This window comes from Oncorhynchus masou, unplaced genomic scaffold, assembly GCF_036934945.1.
Source record: "Oncorhynchus masou masou isolate Uvic2021 unplaced genomic scaffold, UVic_Omas_1.1 unplaced_scaffold_1906, whole genome shotgun sequence".
NCBI classification, from domain to species: domain Eukaryota; kingdom Metazoa; phylum Chordata; class Actinopteri; order Salmoniformes; family Salmonidae; genus Oncorhynchus; species Oncorhynchus masou.
This window is the reverse complement of record NW_027008404.1, coordinates 40927-62108: the sequence shown is the minus strand read 5'-3', so window position 1 is coordinate 62108 and position 21182 is coordinate 40927. Positions and strand designations below refer to the sequence as shown.

At 44.1% G+C, this 21182-nt stretch overlaps 1 protein-coding gene across 1 annotated transcript; it reads left to right on the top strand.

Annotated features, from left to right (window-relative positions):
• Positions 1–1880: 1880 nt before the first annotated feature.
• Positions 1881–16182, top strand: LOC135532559 (zinc finger protein 271-like). Its single transcript, XM_064960040.1, has 3 exons — positions 1881–1975; positions 13591–13805; positions 14223–16182. Exons 2-3 carry the CDS (start codon positions 13607–13609, stop codon positions 16100–16102), a joined length of 2079 nt encoding a protein of 692 aa, XP_064816112.1. The 5' UTR covers positions 1881–1975; positions 13591–13606; the 3' UTR covers positions 16103–16182.
• The last annotated feature ends 5000 nt before the right edge of the window (positions 16183–21182 follow it).

Below are 21182 nucleotides of genomic sequence, written 5' to 3'. Positions count from 1 at the left end.
AGTTTGGTCGGATGGAGGCTCCGTAGCTGTATGGATCTGTCACTGCTACAGTGTACAGTCGTGGCCAAAAGTTTTGAGAATGACACAAATATTAATTTCCACAAAGTTTGCTGCTTCAGTGTCTTTAGATATTTCTGTCAGATGTTACTATGGAATAGTGAAGTATAATTACAAGCATTTCATAAGTGTCAAAGGCTTTTATTGACAATTACATGAAGTTGATGCAAAGAGTCAATATTTGCAGTGTTTAACCTTTTTCAAGACCTCTACAATCCACCCTTGGCATGCTGTCAATTAACTTCTGGGCCACATCCTGACTGATGGCATTCCATTCTTGCATAATCAATGCTTGGAGTTTGTCAGAATTTGTGGGTTTTGTTTGTCCACCCGCCTCTTGAGGATTGACCGTAAGTTCTCAATGGGATTAAGGTCTGGGAGTTTCCTGGCTATGGACCCAAAATATCGATGTTTTGTTCCCCTTGCCACTTAGTTACCACTTTTGCCTTATGGCAAGGTGCTCCATCATGCTGACACGGAATTGTTCATCACCAAACTGTTCCTGAATAGTTGGGAGAAGTTGCTCTCGGAGGATGTGTTGGTACCATTCTTTATTCATGGCTGTGTTCTTAGGCAAAATTGTGAGTGAGCCTAGTCCCTTGGCTGAGAAGCAACCCCACACATGAATGGTCTCAGGATGCTTTACTGTTGGCATGACACAGGACTGATGGTTGTCTTCTCCAGACAAGCTTTTTTTCCCGATGCCCCAAACATTTGGAAAGGGGATTCATCAGAGAAAATGACTTTACCCCAGTCTTCAGCAGTCCAATCCCTGTACCTTTTGCAGAATATCAGTCTGTCCCTGATGTTTTTCCTGGAGAGAAGTGGCTTCTTTGCTGCCCTTCTTGACACCAGACCAACCTCCAAAAGTCTTCGCCTCACTGTGCGTGCAGATGCAATCACACTTGCCTGCTGCCATTCCTGAGCAAGCTCTGTACTGGTGATCCCGCAGCTGAATCAACTTTAGGAGATGGTCTTGGCGCTGCTGGACTTTCTTGGGCGCCCTGAAGCCTTCTTCACAACAATTGAACCGCACCCTCTCGCAATGATTCCAAGCACCACCCTACTTTTGAAGCTTCCAGTCTGTTATTAAAACTCCATCAGCATGACAGAGTGATCTCCAGCCTTGTCCTCGTCAACACTCACACCTGTGTTAACGAGAGAATCACTGACGTGATGTCAGCTGGTCCTTTTGTGGCAGGGCTGAAATGCAGTGGAAATGTTTTTTTGGGGGGTTCATTTCATTTGCATGGCAAAGAGGGACTTTGCAATTAATTTCAGTTTATCTGATCACTCTTCAGAACATTCTGGAGTATATGCAAATTGCCATCATACAAACTGAGGCAGCAGACTTTGTGGAAATTGATATTTGTGTCATTCTCAAAACTTTTGGCCACGACTGCATGTCAGAGAGGCCCAGCATCATCCGGGTTAGGGTTTGGCCCGGGTTAGTGTTTGGCCCGGGTTAGGCCATCATTATAAATAAGAATTTGTTCTTAACTGACTTGCCTAGTTAAATAAAATACATTTAAAAAAATGTCAGGTTGACGTTAAAGTTCATGTCCAAGTAAAGGGGGAATGTCCTGTATTGATGTGACGTGCTGACATATGACGTCACCACGGGAATGTGGGGTTTATTTCACGGACAGTGACGGAGTAAAGACATGTTGAAGTTTACCTTCAAGTCTGGTTGAGTTAATTCAGAATAATAACCTAAATATGAGATTGAACAAGAGAGGCCTGTAAAACATGCACAATGACTACGCTGATATGACGCTCACGAACATTTCCTGCAGCATCTCATAATCCAGACCAAACTCACTCGGAAAGTGGATACGTTTTTCCCGCTGCTCTACCGAGACCTCACCATTTCCAATTATTTTCAGCCAAGAAATTCGCTACAGGAAATCCGTTCCAGGTAACCTATTGCTAATTGTTATTATTTGTTTTAATGATGCTTGTAACACGGTCTGTAAACCAACGCATTCCAGGATGAAACCGCACTGGTTTCCGCGGCCTGGTTTTGTTGTTCCCCCAGCTAGTTAGCTGTTAGCCAGTTAGCAACACATCTCCCGTCCGACCCGTTTGTGTAGCTAGCTAGCTAACATGCTAACTTTATTCCAGGTTCACGGTTGAAGTGTGGCTTCCATTTCGTAGTTAGCCAGCTGTCGACTCATTGTGAGTAAAATGACTGTTGGGAGGAATTAGCTAACCGGCTGCTCCTTGTTTAGCCACAGATAGATAGGTTGGTTACAAAAGATTTGGTTTAGCTATCTAGGTAGCTAGCCAAATTAGCTGGACTAACCGTCGCTAAACTAACCGGCTACAGGTTTATGCAAACAGCTAACGCCTCGATTATACCGACAGTATTATTGCGTTTTGGTACTCCCGAGTGGCGCAGAGATCTAAGGCACTGCATCTCAGTGCTAAAGACGTCACTACAGACCCTGGTTCGATTCCAGGCTGTATCACAACCGGCCGTGATCGGGAGTCACATAGGGTGGCGCACAACTGGCCAAGCATCGTTAGGGTTTGGCCAGGGTAGGCCTTCATTGTAAATATAATAATTTGTTCTTAACTGGCTTGCCTCGTTAAAGGTAAAATAAAAGTAATTTCCTATCCAACTGGTCCGGCGTTTGCCTTGCAGCATTGATTTGCAGAGGCAGTGCGTTCTGTTTGGTGATTATGTTGCATTTATTGAACATATGCGTCAAACTGTATGCATAGACGTCTTGACAGAAATGGTAGCAGAATGTGAATGTTGCACATATCCAGATGATGCTGTGTACCTTTTTGTGCAATAATTTTGTTGGTGTGATCAAGGCATAACCCTTTTTCCACAATATTTTCAAGCAAATTAAGAAGGAATGTCGACCTAAGAAGCAAAATTTGGTTTTCCATCATAATGATACAGCTGTGACGCAGGCAAGAATAACAAAGTACTTCTGGGTGCATGGATCTTTTGGAATCCTCCAGAATAAGAGTCCCGTTATTATGGATAAACTGACAAGATGCATGTCTTTCCGCTCTAGTAATGGGAGTGGTTGTCCACAAAGCGGCACAGTGGGCTGTCGAGCTCCCCCCTATCATTTCTTTGAATTGGTGGATTCATCTCATTATTGTAATCCTTTAAAAAAGTATTTGATGAGGGTTGTTGACGTCAACCGCCTGTATTCAATGGAGAGATTGTATGCTACTACCATTTACTACCATCTTGGGACAACTCCAGTATAGTGTCCTACATATATCAGTACACTCGTAACGACTTAAACATTACGAAACTTCTATTAGATCAAATTAACCTTGTGTCGCAAATAGTCTTTTTTTTTGTTGTTGACCGAATTCGACACACTCTCATTGACTTCATACAAAAACCGGTTACTTAGCCAAACAAGTGGGGGGAAAACACCACCTGCTGGACGAATACAGATTTGCACCCTAGCTGGGCCTCTCTTCCACTTCCTCTCTGTGTGAATACTTTGTAAATTACTAATTAGTGCAGAATTATCCATGTATTTTATCCTTGTAATTATTCTTTCTTTGATAACAAGTATTTCTATAAGATATTGTGGGATGTATTTGTTTATTTCAATCCTAAATGGTCAACAATGTTGTTTGTGTGTGTACTCTTATATTGTGTACGTTGTGCTGCAGTAAAAGGTCCATTCTACTCAGGAACACTTCTAGTCTCCAAATCCACTGAGTTTACACCCCCAGGAATACTTCTAGTCTCCAAGTCCACTGAGTTTACACCCCCAGGAACACTTCTAGTCTCCAAGTCCACTGAGTTTACACCCCCAGGAACACTTCTAGTCTCCAAGTCCACTGAGTTTACACCCCCAGGAACACTTCTAGTCTCCAAGTCCACTGAGTTTACACCCCCAGGAACACTTCTAGTCTCCAATTCCACTGAGTTTACACCCCCAGGAACACTTCTAGTCTCCAAGTCCACTGAGTTTACACCCCCAGGAACACTTCTAGTCTCCAAGTCCACTGAGTTTACACCCCCAGGAACACTTCTAGTCTCCAAGTCCACTGAGTTTACACCCCCAGGAACACTTCTAGTTTCCAAGTCCACTTTTACACCCCCAGGAACACTTCTAGTTTCCAAGTCCACTGAGTTTACACCCCAGGAACACTCTAGTCTCCAAGTCCACTTTTACACCCCCAGGAGCACTTGTTTCCATAACTGAGTTTACATAGGAACACTTCTAGTCTCCAAGTCCACAGTACATCGATTGTGTCTCCAATACTGAGTTTACACCAGGGTCCAAGTCCACTGACTCAGGAACACTTCTAAAGTCCACTAGTTTACAAAACAGAATGTACATGTCCCCTATAGAGTGAAAGCTTTATCTACTTGGATTGGACTAAATACTCACCATAGATAATCGGTGCAAAACAAGGGTCCAGCCTCTACTTGGATTGGCTACAAAACAGAATGTACTGTCAAATATGAAGCATCTACTTGGATTGGCTACTCTTTAAGGGCTGCAAAATGAACAGCCACACTTCTCTGGGTGTGAACTCCGTGACAGTGTGAACGGACAGTGACATTGTGAAGTTGGCAACGATAAGAAGTAGCCCGGGAGTAGCAGATAGAGTCGCTAATGCAAATACACCTATTCTGGAAATTCATGAGCTGGAATATATCGCTATCTCTGCCTATGGAAGCAGATTACTGACTTGTTCCGGCTGAAGATCATTAGTTTGATAACGGATACGAGAGAAGGGTACTAATGATTGATTCACAGTGACTCTAAAAGAAAATATCATTGTTCTCTTCATGGAATAAAGACGTTCCGCGAAGAGAACTGAAAGTCATTGAAGACCTGGATGTCGCCTGAGTCGCTGATTTTATTTAGAATTGGGAGGGGGGAAAAAAATAACTATTTTCTTCTATTGACAATTTTATATCAAATCAGATGTTTTGTCACCGGTGTAGACTTTTACAGTGTGATAATTACTTACGAGCCCAAGTTGCTGGATCGAATCCCGAGCTGATAATGTAAAAATCGGTCGTTCTGCCCCATGAACAAGGCAATTTAACCCACTGTTCTACCGGGCGCCGAAGACGTGGATGTCGATTATGGCCCCGCCCACACCTCTCTGATTCACAGGGGTTAAATACAGCCCCGCCCACACCTCTCTGATTCACAGGGGTTAAATACAGCCCAGCCCACACCTCTCTGATTCACATTGGTTAAATACAGCCCCGCCCACACCTCTCTGATTCACAGGGGTTAAATACAGCCCAGCCCACACCTCTCTGATTTTACATTTACATTACATTTAAGTCATTTAGCAGACGCTCTTATCCAGAGCGACTTACAAATTGGTGAATTCACCTTCTGACATCCAGTGGAACAGCCACTTACAATAGTGCATCTAAATCATTTAAGGGGGGGGGAGAAGGATTACTTATCCTATCCTAGGTATTCCTTGAAGAGGTGGGGTTTCAGGTGTCTCCGGAAGGTGGTGATTGATTCTGCTGTCCTGGCGTCGTGAGGGAGTTTGTTCCACCATTGGGGGGCCAGAGCAGCGAACAGTTTTGACTGGGCTGAGCGGGAACTGTACTTCCTCAGTGGTAGGGAGGCGAGCAGGCCAGAGGTGGATGAACGCAGTGCCCTTGTTTGGGTGTAGGGCCTGATCAGAGCCTGGAGGTACTGCGGTGCCGTTCCCCTCACAGCTCCGTAGGCAAGCACCATGGTCTTGTAGCGGATGAGAGCTTCAACTGGAAGCCAGTGGAGAGAGCGGAGGAGCGGGGTGACGTGAGAGAACTTGGGAAGGTTGAACACCAGACGGGCTGCGGCGTTCTGGATGAGTTGTAGGGGTTTAATGGCACAGGCAGGGAGCCCAGCCAACAGCGAGTTGCAGTAATCCAGACGGGAGATGACAAGTGCCTGGATTAGGACCTGCGCCGCTTCCTGTGTGAGGCAGGGTCGTACTCTGCGGATGTTGTAGAGCATGAACCTACAGGAACGGGCCACCGCCATGATGTTGGTTGAGAACGACAGGGTGTTGTCCAGGATCACGCCAAGGTTCTTAGCGCTCTGGGAGGAGGACACAATGGAGTTGTCAACCGTGATGGCGAGATCATGGAACGGGCAGTCCTTCCCCGGGAGGAAGAGCAGCTCCGTCTTGCCGAGGTTCAGCTTGAGGTGGTGATCCGTCATCCACACTGATATGTCTGCCAGACATGCAGAGATGCGATTCGCCACCTGGTCATCAGAAGGGGGAAAGGAGAAGATTAATTGTGTGTCGTCTGCATAGCAATGATAGGAGAGACCATGTGAGGTTATGACAGAGCCAAGTGACTTGGTGTATAGCGAGAATAGGAGAGGGCCTAGAACAGAGCCCTGGGGGACACCAGTGGTGAGAGCGCGTGGTGAGGAGACAGATTCTCGCCACGCCACCTGGTAGGAGCGACCTGTCAGGTAGGACGCAATCCAAGCGTGGGCCGCGCCGGAGATGCCCAACTCTGAGAGGGTGGAGAGGAGGATCTGGTGGTTCACAGTATCGAAGGCAGCCGATAGGTCTAGAAGGATGAGAGCAGAGGAGAGAGAGTTAGCTTTAGCAGTGAGGAGCGCCTCCGTGATACAGAGAAGAGCAGTCTCAGTTGAATGACTAGTCTTGAAACCTGACTGATTTGGATCAAGAAGGTCATTCTGAGAGAGATAGCGGGAGAGCTGGCCAAGGACGGCACGTTCAAGAGTTTTGGAGAGAAAAGAAAGAAGGGATACTGGTCTGTAGTTGTTGACATCGGAGGGATCGAGTGTAGGTTTTTTCAGAAGGGGTGCAACTCTCGCTCTCTTGAAGACGGAAGGGACGTAGCCAGCGGTCAGGGATGAGTTGATGAGCGAGGTGAGGTAAGGGAGAAGGTCTCCGGAAATGGTCTGGAGAAGAGAGGAGGGGATAGGGTCAAGCGGGCAGGTTGTTGGGCGGCCGGCCGTCACAAGAAGCGAGATTTCATCAGGAGAGAGAGGGAGAAAGAGGTCAGAGCACAGGGTAGGGCAGTGTGAGCAGAACCAGCGGTGTCGTTTGACTTAGCAAACGAGGATCGGATGTCGTCGACCTTCTTTTCAAAATGGTTGACGAAGTCATCTGCAGAGAGGGAGGAGGGGGGAGGGGGAGGAGGATTCAGGAGGGAGGAGAAGGTGGCAAAGAGCTTCCTAGGGTTAGAGGCAGATGCTTGGAATTTAGAGTGGTAGAAAGTGGCTTTAGCAGCAGAGACAGAGGAGGAAAATGTAGAGAGGAGGGAGTGAAAGGATGCCAGGTCCGCAGGAGGCGAGTTTTCCTCCATTTCCGCTCGGCTGCCCGGAGCTCTGTTCTGGGCTGTATTCACAGGGGTTAAATACAGCCCAGCCCACACCTCTCTGATTCACAGGGGTTAAATACAGCCCAGCCCACACCTCTCTGATTCACAGGGGTTAAATACAGCCCAGCCCACACCTCTCTGATTCACAGGGGTTAAATACAGCCCAGCCCACACCTCTCTGATTCACAGGGGTTAAATACAGCCCAGCCCACACCTCTCTGATTCACAGGGGTTAGATACAGCCCCGCCCACCTCTCTGATTCACAGGGGTTAAATACAGCCCCGCCCAACTCTCTGATTCACAGGGGTTAAATACAGCCCAGCCCACCTCTCTGATTCACAGGGGTTAAATACAGCCCCGCCCACCTCTCTGATTCACAGGGGTTAAATACAGCCCCGCCCACCTCTATGATTCACAGGGGTTAAATGCTGAAGACACATTTCAGTTGAAGGCATTCAGTTGGACAACTGACTATCCCCCGTTTCCCTGTTTTGTCACAGGTGTAGACTTTAGGGTGAAATGGTGACTGACGAGCCCTTTCTCCTTGTTTTGTCACAGGTGTAGACTTTACAGTGAAATGCTGACTGACGAGCCCTTTCCCAACAATGCAGAGTTAAAAAGGAAAATGAGAATAGTTAAGCAATAAAATACAAGGCGTAGCGTTACCAAGTCTGTCTGTGTGAGGTTACATGGTTACATGGATAGTCACATTAATATAATAGTTTGATTAAAACGTGCTTTGCAAGAAGAACGGTTTCTCTAATAATAATCCAGTTTCCATGGAAAAATCTGAACCCGCTCCCGATGGCTCTCTGATAAATGCAGAAGATTACTATTCAAAATAAATGTTCTACCACAGCGATCATGTTATTTTTTTTATTTTTTTTAAAGCACATTTGATTCCCCCTAGAAATAGTTTTCACAAACAAAATGTTATAAGATAGTAGTACATTCAGTTGTTCTGAACTCACTTCACTTTGCACTTAACAGGGAGGCTGTTCCCAACACATGTGCAGATCAAATAAATTAGCTGAATTTCAATTTCAAATACAATTAGCTGGAATTTCAATTTCAAATACAATTAGCTGGAATTTCAATTTCAAATACAATTAGCTGGAATTTCAATTTCAAATACAATTAGCTGGAATTTCGATTTCAAATACAATTAGCTGGAATTTCGATTTCAAATACAGTTAGCTGGAATTTCGATTTCAAATACAATTAGCTGGAATTTCGATTTCAAATACAATCTGCTGGAATTCAGATTTTATGCTACATGTCCTATAGTCTGAAAGGTTGCTCAGAAAACCTTGTTTTAATCGGCGTTGATGCTCGCTTTCATTTTTGACCGTATACCGATTTTTAAGATAAGCAGAGTAAGGTGTTTACATGACTATTGGATAATATGCCATAATTAGATTAATATTGAGGTAGTCGAGGTAATATATGCATGTAGTTAGGGGTACAAGTGACGAGGCAATCAGGATAGATGATAATAATAGAGGAACAGCAGTATACAGAACCAGTCAACGGTTGACACAGACCTCCTCCTTCAACGGTTTACACAGACCTCCTCCTTCAACGGTTTACACAGACCTCCTCCTTCAACGTTTACATTCCTTCAACGGTTGACACATACCTACTCCTTCAACGGTTTACACAGACCTTCCTTCAACGGTTTAACAGGAACGGTTTACACAGACCTCCTCCTTCAACGGTTTACACAGACCTCCTCCTTCAACGGTTTACACAGACCTCCTCCTTCAACGGTTTACACAGACCTCCTCCTTCAACGGTTTACACAGACCTCCTCCTTCAACGGTTTACACAGACCTCCTCCTTCAACGGTTTACACAGACCTCCTCCTTCAACGGTTTACACAGACCTTCCTTCAACGGTTTACACAGACCTTCCTTCAACGGTTTCACAGACCTACTCCTTCAACGGTTGAGACCACCTCCTTCAACGGTTTACACAGACCTCCTCCTTCAACGGTTTACAAGACCTACAATTTACACAGACCTCCTCCTTCAACGGTTTACACAGACCTCCTCCTTCAACGGTTTACACAGACCTACTCCTTCAACGGTTAGACTGGAATTTACACAGACCTACTCCTTCAACGGTTTACACAGACCTCCTCCTTCAACGGTTTACACAGACCTTCCTTCAACGGTTTACACAGACCTACTCCTTCAACGGTTGACACAGACCTACTCCTTCAACGGTTGACACAGACCTACTCCTTCAACGGTTTAATCAGACCTACTCCTTCAACGGTTTCACAGACCTTTTCAACGGTTTACACAGACCTACTCCTTCAACGGTTGACACAGACCTACTCCTTCAGGGTTTACACAGACCTAGTCCTTCAACGGTTTAATAGACCTACTGCTTCAACGGTTTACACAGACCTACTCCTTCAACGGTTTGCACAGACCTCCTCCTTCAACGGTTGAACAGACCTAACGGTGACACAGACCTACTTTCAACGGGATACAGACCTCCTCCTTCAACGGTTTACACAGACCTAGTCCTTCAATTTACAGGATAGATTCAACGGTTTAAAGACCTCCTCCTTCAACGGAACAGACCTACTCCTTCAACGGTTTACACAGACCTCCTCCTTCAACGGTTTACACAGACCTCCTCCTTCAACGGTTTACACAGACCTCCTCCTTCAACGGTTTACACAGACCTCCTCCTTCAACGGTTTACACAGACCTCCTCCTTCAACGGTTTACACAGACCTCCTCCTTCAACGGTTTACACAGACCTCCTCCTTCAACGGTTTACAGACCTCCTCCTTCAACGGACACAGACCTCCTCCTTCAACGGTTTACACAGACCTCCTCCTTCAACGGTTTACACAGACCTCCTCCTTCAACGGTTTACACAGACCTACTCCTTCAACGGTTTACACAGACCTCCTCCTTCAACGGTTTACACAGACCTCCTCCTTCAACGGTTTACACAGACCTACTCCTTCAACGGTTGACACAGACCACCTCCTTCAACGGTTTACACAGACCTCCTTCAACGGTTTACACAGACCTCCTCCTTCAACGGTTTACACAGACCTCCTCCTTCAACGGTTTACACAGACCTCCTCCTTCAACGGTTTACACAGACCTCCTCCTTCAACGGTTTACACAGACCTCCTCCTTCAACGGTTTACACAGACCTCCTCCTTCAACGGTTTACACAGACCTACTCCTTCAACGGTTGACACAGACCTCCTCCTTCAACGGTTTACACAGACCTAGTCCTTCAACGGTTTACACAGACCTCCTCCTTCAACGGTTGACACAGACCTCCTCCTTCAACGGTTTACACAGACCTCCTCCTTCAACGGTTTACACAGACCTCCTCCTTCAACGGTTTACACAGACCTCCTCCTTCAACGGTTTACACAGACCTCCTCCTTCAACGGTTTACACAGACCTCCTCCTTCAACGGTTTACACAGACCTCCTCCTTCAACGGTTTACACAGACCTCCTCCTTCAACGGTTTACACAGACCTCCTCCTTCAACGGTTTACACAGACCTCCTCCTTCAACGGTTTACACAGACCTCCTCCTTCAACGGTTTACACAGACCTCCTCCTTCAACGGTTTACACAGACCTACTCCTTCAACGGTTTACACAGACCTACTCCTTCAACGGTTTACACAGACCTCCTCCTTCAACGGTTTACACAGACCTACTCCTTCAACGGTTGACACAGACCTACTCCTTCAACGGTTGACACAGACCTACTCCTTCAACGGTTTACACAGACCTACTCCTTCAACGGTTTACACAGACCTACTCCTTCAACGGTTTACACAGACCTCCTCCTTCAACGGTTTACACAGACCTACTCCTTCAACGGTTGACACAGACCTACTCCTTTAACGGTTGACACAGACCTACTGCTTCAACGGTTGACACAGACCTACTGCTTCAACGGTTTACACAGACCTACTGCTTCAACGGTTTACACAGACCTACTCCTTCAACGGTTGACACAGACCTACTCCTTCAACGGTTGACACAGACCTACTCCTTCAACGGTTGACACAGACCTACTCCTTCAACGGTTTACACAGACCTACTCCTTCAACGGTTTACACTGACCTACTCCTTCAAAGGTTTACACAGACCTAGTCCTTCAACGGTTTACACAGACCTACTGCTTCAACGGTTTGCACAGACCTACTCCTTCAACGGTTTACACAGACCTACTCCTTCAACGGTTGACACAGACCTACTCCTTCAACGGTTGACACAGACCTACTCCTTCAACGGTTGACACAGACCTCCTCCTTCAACGGTTTACACAGACCTAGTCCTTCAACGGTTTACACAGACCTAGTCCTTCAACGGTTTACACAGACCTCCTCCTTCAACGGTTTACACAGACCTACTCCTTCAACGGTTGACACAGACCTACCCCTTTAACGGTTTACACAGACCTACTCCTTCAACGGTTGACACAGACCTACTCCTTCAACGGTTTACACAGACCTCCTCCTTCAACGGTTGACACAGACCTACTCCTTCAACGGTTGACACAGACCTACTCCTTCAACGGTTGACACAGACCTACTCCTTCAACGGTTTACACAGACCTACTCCTTCAACGGTTTACACAGACCTCCTCCTTCAAAGGTTGACACAGACCTACGCCTAAGACATCAAAACTATAAAATGGCACATGGAATCATGTAGTAACTCAAAAAGTGTTCAACAAATGCTTTTCCAATGGTCTTCAAGGAGTTCCCACATATGCTGAGCACTTGTTGGCTGCTTTTCCTTCACTCTGCAGTCCAGCTCATCCCAAACCATCCCAGTTGGGTGATTGTGGAAGCCAGGGCATCTGATGCAGCACTCCATCATTTTCCTTTTTGGTCAAATAGCCCTTACACAGCCTGGAGGTGTGTTGGGTCATTGTCCTGTTGAAAAACAAATGATAGTGGGACTAAGCCCAAATCAGATGGGATGGCATGTCGCTGCAGAATGCTGCATGCTGGTTAAATGTGCGTTGAATTCTAAATAAATCACAGACAGTGTCACCAGCAAAGCACCATCACACCTCCTCCTCCATGCTTCACAGTGGGAACCACACATGCGGAGATCATCCGTTCACCTACTCTGCGTGTCAAAGACACGGTGGTTGGAACCAAGAATTTGGACTCATCAGAACAAAGGACAGATTTCCACCGGTCTAATGTCCATTGCTCATGTTTCTTGGCCCAAGCAAGTCTCTTCTTCTTATTGGTGTCCTTTTAGTAGTGGTTTCTTTGCAACAATTCGACCATGAAGGCCTGATTTCACGCAGTCTCCTCTGAACAGTTGATGTTGAGATGTGTCTGTTACTTGAACTCGGTGAAGCATTTATTTGGGCTGCAATCTGAGGTGCAGTTAACTCTAATGAACTTGTCCTCTGCAACAGGGGAAACTCTGGGTCTTCCTTTCCTGTGGCGTTCCTCATGAGAGCCAGTTTCATCATTGCGCCTGATGGTTTTTGTGACTGCACTTGAAGAAACTTTCAGGTCTTGAAATTTTCCGTATTGACTGACCTTCATGACTGTCGTTTCTCTTTGCTTATTTGAGCTGTTCTTGCCATAATATGGACTTGGTCTTTTACCAAACAGGGCTATCGTCTGTATACCACCCCTACCTTGTCACAACACAACTGATTGGCTCAAACGCATTAAGAAGGAAATAAATTCCACAAATTAACTTTTAACAAGGCACACATGTTAATTGAAATGCATTCCAGGTGACTACCTCATGAAGCTGGTTGAGAGAATGCCAAGAGCGTGCAAAGCTGTCATCAAGACAAAGGGTGGCTACTTTGAAGAATCTGAAATATAAAATATATTTTTTTATTTGTTTGACACTTTCTTTGGTTACTACATGTTTCCATATGAGTTATTTCATAGTTAGAGTTCGCCACAGGAGTCGCTATTGCGCAATGAGACAAGGATAACCCGGACGACGCTAGGCCAATTTTGCGTCGCTCCACGAACCTCCTGGACGTAGCCGGATACGACAGAGCCTGGGCACGAACCCAGAGTCTCTGGTGGCACAGCTGGCGCTGCAGTACAGCGCCCTTAACCACTGCGCCACCCGGGAGGCCCACTTAGATACATTTTTTGTTGTCTTTTCTGGAGCTATACCACGATCTAGGTTTGTGAAAATCACCCTTTCGGTCTCCTCCTTTAGATCTATCCAGCCTACCATGTCTGAACCAGGTTCTGGTTGTGGTGTTCCAGCCCAGAGAAGCTCACAGCAGGGTCCAGAGTTGCTGTCAGTGAAGCTGGGGTACTGCAGTCAAACAGTGGAACTCAATGTGATTGTCAAGGAGGAGGGCGAGGAGAGAGAAATCAATGAGCGGGAGGAGGAAGAGCGAGAGGAGGACAGGGCCTCTTTTGACTCAGGTAAATTCAGGCTAACATCCTCTTTGGTTCAGAGGTAAACAACCCAAAATAACCATTGATTTTCTGGTTCATTAAGAAATGTAAACATGTGTTTTTGGGTGTTGAATAAAATGTTAATTCAGAATATTTAGGCAAGTTAGCTGGCTAACTCATTGACTCTGCTTTTTGTAGTATAACCCTCAGGCTTCTGTATGTGTAAGAGGGAAGGCGAGTGCCTCCAAAAAGGGCTACCGACCATTGCGCAATGCATTGTAATTTGACAATGGCGGCATTATTTATGTGTAATGCAACAAGCCCCTTGCAAAAGTATTTATTTCAATACACTGTTAATCCTAATTAATGTTAAATCCTGCATTAAGATAAAATACTTTGTTCCTCTGTCCGTTTCTTACCCCATATCTGTTCATATTCTTACAGGAGAGATCCCCAACCCAGACTCAGTCAACGAGCCCAGTTCCACAGCTTCAAGTCTGCCTGGTTGTGGGAGTTACCCCTGTCCTCAATGTGGGAAGTGTTTCAGTCGAGCAGGAGACCTGAAGACTCATCAGAGATCCCACAGTGGAGAGAAGCCTACCTGTACTCTCAATGTGATTGTCAAAGAGGAGGACGGTGACTGTACTCTCAATGTGATTGTCAAAGAGGAGGAGGATGAGAAGGAAAAGAGAGGAGTTGAGGAAGAGAAGGAAACTAGTGGTATAGTTGACCCAGATACATCAAGACTTCGTGGTCGTTACCCTTGTCCTCAATGTGGAAAGAGTTTCAGTTCCTCAGGTAATCTAAAGAATCATCAAAGAGTTCACAATGGAGAGAAACCTTACCACTGCTCTCAATGTGGAAAGGGTTTCAGTCGAGCAGGAGACCTGAAGACTCATCAGAAATCGCACAGTGGAGAGAAGCCTCACCACTGCTCTCTTTGTGGGAAGTGTTTCAGTCGAGCAGGAGACCTGAAGACTCATCAGAAATCGCACAGTGGAGAGAAGTCTGCCAGTACTTTCAATGTGATTGTCAAAGAGGAGGAGGATGAAAAGGAAATCGATGAGACGGTAAAGAGAGAAGTTAAGGAAGAGCAGGAACCTAGTGGTGTAGTTGACCCAGATACATCAAGACTATCTGGTCGTGGTCGATTCCCCTGTCATCAGTGTGGGAAGAGTTTCCGTTCCTCAGGTAAACTAAAGAATCATCAAAGAGTACACACTCGAGAGAAACCATTTCACTGTGCCACATGTGGGAAGAGTTTCCGTGAAAAATTCAACCTCACGAGACATGAGAAGGTACATAGTGGGGAGAAGCCGTATCACTGCACCCAGTGTGGGAAAAGCTTCAATCGTTCTGGAAGTCTTAAGGAACATCAAAGAGTACATACAGGGGAGAAGCCTTACCACTGCTCTCTTTGTCAGAAGAGTTTTAGTCAGCCAGGAAACCTTAAGAAACATCAGAGAATACATACAGGGGAGAAGCCTTACCGTTGCTCTCTGTGTGGAAATAGTTTTTGTTTTGCTGGAAACCTAAAGAATCATCAGAGATCACACTGTGGAGAGAAGCCTTACCGCTGCTCTCAGTGTGGGGAGGGATTCCCTCAATTAAAAAGTCTTAAAAGCCATCAGAAAATGCATATTGGAGAGTCGTCTCCCTCAACTTTCAATGTGATTGTCAAAGAGGAGGATCGTGACTGTACTTTCAATGTGATTGTCAAAGAAGAGGATGATGGGAAGAAAATTGATGAGAAGAAAGTGAGAGAAGCTGAAGAGGACAACAACAACAGTGGTTTAGTTGACCCAGATGCATCTAGATTGCCTGATCGGGGTCGTTACCCCTGTCCTCAATGTGGAAAGATTTTCAGTTCCTCAAGTAATCTTAAGAATCATCAAAGAGTACACACTGGAGAGAAACCTTTCCTCTGCTCCCAATGTGGGAGGAGTTTCAGTGAGAAAGTAAACCTTAAGAGACACGAAAGAGTGCATAGTGGAGAGAAGCCTTACCACTGCACCACATGTGGGAAGAGCTTCAATCATTCAGGAAGCCTTAGAGATCATCAGAGAATTCATACAGGGGAGAAACCTTACCACTGCTCACTTTGCGGAAATAATTTCCGTTTTGCTGGAGACCTAAAGAATCATCAGAGATCACACAGTGGTGAGAAGCCTTACCAATGTTCTCGGTGTGGAGAGGGATTCAGTCAGCTAAGAAGTCTAAGAAGTCATGAGAGAATATCCATTGGAGGGAAGCCTGCCTGTGCTTTCAATGTGATTGTCCAAGAAGAGAAAGAAGTTGAGGGAGTGGAGAGTGATGTGAAATAAACGTGAAGTGAGGATACATAAGCTACCTATAGGTATTGATATTCACACCTATCCTTGCAATGGTGTCATGGACTGCACCATTTAGGGCTATCTTCATCATCTTCTTTTACTTCTATGAGTGTATTGGAAGTTCACAAATGAACTCAACTTGAATACCACCACCACCTAATGTGCTAGAGAGTGTATAAATCTGACCTTTATTTTGACAGGGAGTCAATACTGAGACCCGAGGTCTCTTTTCCAGATGAGGCCTGTATAGCACCACGATACACATTAAACTGCCAATTCATATACACATGAATACACATTAAACTACCAATTCATATGCACATGAATACACAATAAACACATTCAACTACCCATTAATATACAATAAACACATTCAACTACCCATTTATATACAATAAACACATTCAACTACCCATAAATATACAATAAACACATTCAACTACCCATTCAACTACCCATTAATAACTACCATAATATACAATAAACACATTCAACTACCCATTAATATACAATAAACACATTCAACTACCCATTAATATACAACACATTCAACTACCCATTAATATACAATAAACACATTCAACTACCCATTAATATACAATAAACACATTCAACTACCCATTAATATACAATAAACACATTCAACTACCCATTAATATACAATAAATACATTCAACTAGCCATTAATATACAATAAACACATTCAACTACCCATTCAACTAACATTAATACACAATAAACACATGCAACTACCCATTCATAAACACAATATACACGGTGTTATACACAACATGACACAAAGTAAAACACAATCATAAAAAAACAGACATTCTTTAGCAACAAGGTTCCCATAACAACTGTCTGAAATGCCCTAGAGGCACCAATTCCTCTGATTTTTTTTTTAAAGTGCATTGTAGATTATTCGACACACGCAAGGCACAAGGAAACCAAATGCTGATCGACCGAACTCTGTAGACACCGATGGAGTCTCTAGAGTTAACTAACCCCGTGAACGGGTTTTGAGTTTTAAAAATCAGTAAGGGTTTTTCCTGCACAACTGTAAAATCAGACTGTAGTCTTGTCACAGCCAGGTCAGCAGTCGGGGTAATTCCGTAACGTAATAGTATCATCCCTATTGAGATGAGATCGAGACCAGATCGTTAACAACTATAGTGGTTGCTGTAGTAATGCTATTCCCAGGCCTAAAGCCTTTTACATGAGATCGAGACCAGATCGTTAACAACTATAGTGGTTGCTGTAATAGTGCTATTCCCAGGCCTAAAGCCTTTTACATGAGATCGAGACAAGATCGTTAACAACTATAGTGGTTGCTGTAATAGTGCTATTCCCAGGCCTAAAGCCTTTTACATGTTAACGATCTTGTCTCGATCTCAACTATAGTGGTTGCTGTAATAGTGCTATTCCCAGGCCTAAAGCCTTTACATGAGATCGAGACAAGATCGTTAACAACTATAGTGGTTGCTGTAATAGTGCTATTCCCAGGCCTAAAGCCTTCACATGAGATCGAGACAAGATCGTTAACAACAATAGTGGTTGCTGTAATAGTGCTATTCCCAGGCCTAAAGCCTTCACATGAGATCGAGACAAGATCGTTAACAACTATAGTGGTTGCTGTAATAGTGCTATTCCCAGGCCTAAAGCCTTTTACATGAGATCGAGACAAGATCGTTAACAACTATAGTGGTTGCTGTAGTAATGCTATTCCCAGGCCCCTTTTAAAGATCGAGACAAGATTTTATAGTGTAATAGTGCTATGAAAGCCTTTACATGAGATCGAGACAAGATCGTTAACAACTATAGTGGTTGCTGTAGTAATGCTATTCCCAGGCCTAAAGCCTTCACATGAGATCGATATGTTGAACAATACGTTTTCCATTCACACAAAAAAAGCTTATTTCGTGCGCAAATTTGTTTACATCCTTGTTATTGAGCATTTTTTTTCTTTTGTGAAGATAATCCATCCACCTGACAGGTGTGTCATATCCAGAAGCTGATTAATTAAACAGCATGATCATGACAGCATGAACATTGACAAACTGATGTCCCAGCCTTATTAGTCTAGTGATGGTAAAAACACGACGTCTGGCCTCCCGAGGGTCACCGCGGTCTAAGGCACTACTGTCCTTCTTTTGAATGCACAGATGCCACAATAAACAACCATATCTAACCCGAACTACCACAGTATCATGTTAAAGGGACATTTCACCATTACATAGTCATAATCTCAAGCACCACCCCCAACATCGAACATTTGTGAAAATGGCACATTATGTTTTGCGGTAAAATATATAGAGGAGTGTGTGTTTCCAATGACATCAGTGTGATTTTAACCAATTATCAGGAGGAATTGTTTACTAATGACCTACTAATTGGTTGATGACGTCATCAACCAATGTTGATGTTGGGGTGGTGTTTGAGATGATGAATATGTAGTATGTTTTTTTTTAAATACATTATTTCCTGTTAAAGTAACGTATGTACATGACTAACATGTAAAACAGTAGCTTAGTCTATAGAGGCCTGTATACTGGGGGCTGAGTCTATAGAAGCCTGTATACTAGGGGCTGAGTCTATAGAGGCCTGTATACTGGGGGCTGAGTCTATAGAGGCCTGTATACTGGGGGCTGAGTCTATAGAGGCCTGTATACTGGGGGCTGAGTCTATAGAGGCCTGTATACTGGGGCCTGAGTCTATAGAGGCCTGTATTCTGGGGGCTGAGTCTATAGAGGCCTGTATACTGGGGGCTGAGTCTATAGAGGCCTGTATACTGGGGGCTGAGTCTATAGAGGCCTGTATACTGGGGGCTGAGTCTATAGATATAGTATATACTGGGACTGAGTCTATATATAGTATATACTGGGGGCTGAGTCTATATATAGTATATACTGGGGGCTGAGTCTATATGTAGTATATACTAGGACTGAGTCTATATATAGTATATACTGGGGGCTGAGTCTATATATAGTATATACTGGGGGCTGAGTCTATATATAGTATATACTGGGGGCTGAGTCTATATATAGTATATACTGGGGGCTGAGTCTATATATATATAGTATATACTGGGGGCTGAGTCTATATATAGTATATACTGGGGGCTGAGTCTATATATAGTATATACTGGGACTGAGTCTATATATAGTATATACTGGGACTGAGTCTATATATAGTATATACTGGGGGCTGAGTCTATATATAGTATATACTGGGGGCTGAGTCTATATATAGTATATACTGGGGGCTGAGTCTATATATAGTATATACTGGGGGCTGAGTCTATATATAGTATATACTGGGGGCTGAGTCTATATATAGTATATACTGGGGGCTGAGTCTATATATAGTATATACTGGGGGCTGAGTCTATATATAGTATATACTGGGGGGCTGAGTCTATATATAGTATATACTGGGGGCTGAGTCTATATGTAGTATATACTGGGGCTGAGTCTATATGTAGTATATACTGGGGACTGAGTCTATATGTAGTATATACTGGGGGCTGAGTCTATATGTAGTATATACTGGGGGCTGAGTCTATATGTAGTATATACTGGGGGCTGAGTCTATATATAGTATATACTGGGGGCTGAGTCTATATATAGTATATACTGGGGCTGAGTCTATATATAGTATATACTGGGGGCTGAGTCTATATGTAGTATATACTGGGGACTGAGTCTATATGTAGTATATACTGGGGGCTGAGTCTATATATAGTATATACTGGGGCTGAGTCTATATGTAGTATATACTAGGGCTGAGTCTATATATAGTATATACTGGGGGCTGAGTCTATATGTAGTATATACTGGGGCTGAGTCTATATATAGTATATACTGGGGGCTGAGTCGATATGTAGTATATACTGGGGGCTGAGTCGATATGTAGTATATACTGGGGGCTGAGTCGATATGTAGTATATACTGGGGGCTGAGTCTATATATACTATATACTGGGGGCTGAGTCGATATGTAGTATATACTGGGGGCTGAGTCTATATATACTATATACTGGGGCTCAATGTCCCAAATGGTGCGCTATTCACCCTGTAGTGCATTACTTTCGACCATTGGCCCTATTCTGTAGTGCACTGCATTTGTCCATGGGCCCTATGGGCTATTCTGTTGAATACAAAATAAGTCCATAGACTCCAGTAGAATTCAGTTGTGGATATTTTTTATACCTGATTAAACTCAGTAGAAGGGCTGGTTTGTATTGACATAAAATGTATTGTTATGTCATGATCTGGATGGAACCGGTGTTTTTTAGAATATTGTTCTGTTCCGGAACAGTATAGATCCCTTTCGTTGTCAGTTCTGGTTCTGTTCCTTGAAATTCCGGTTTTCTTTTCTGTTCCCTGAACTGGTTCCAACCCCTGGTTTAGAATATTGTAAAGTATCCATTAATTAAATAATAAATGCTAACAAACTGTTATCTTCTTCTTCATTAAAGGTGGATGATGTTGGTAGATTGTCTTTATCCATGAAAAGTCAGTATTGTATCATGGTGAGGATAAATCACAAGAATAAAAGATGCCAGACACTCACTGCATTGTTGGAATATTATAAACTGTCTGGTTTGAGCCCTGAATGCTGATTGGCTGACAGCCGTCGTTATATCAGACAGTATGACAAAACATGTATTTTTACTGCTCTAATTACATTGGTAACCAGTTTATAATAGCAATAAGGCACCTCGGGGTTTGTGGTATATGGCCAATGTATCCAGGCAGTCTTTCAGTCGTGCATAAGAACAGCCCTTAGCAGTGGTATATTGGCCATATACCACACCCCTCTGGCCTTATTGCTTAAACATAATACTCTGGTGAATGTTTGTATTGAATGGAGAGTGGTTGGGAAATTGTTTTGCACTCCATGTAACGTTGCGCTTGGAACACAAGAGAAGGTCGACAATCAACAGTCACGTCGAATCAGCAAAGTATATGAAAATCAGAACACTTCCCACAGCAGTGGCAGATCACCATGACTGAAGTGGTAGCAGGGAAGACTGTGGCAAGCGCTGAAAGAATCAAGGTGAGTGGCGTTTT

Bases quoted from the DNA above. Each gene is read 5' to 3' on its own strand.
- LOC135532559 (XM_064960040.1), top strand. From the start codon at position 13,607: ATGTCTGAACCAGGTTCTGGTTGTGGTGTTCCAGCCCAGAGAAGCTCA. The intron at 13,806-14,222 runs GTAAATTCAGGC...ATATTCTTACAG, and splicing joins CAGGGCCTCTTTTGACTCAG to GAGAGATCCCCAACCCAGAC.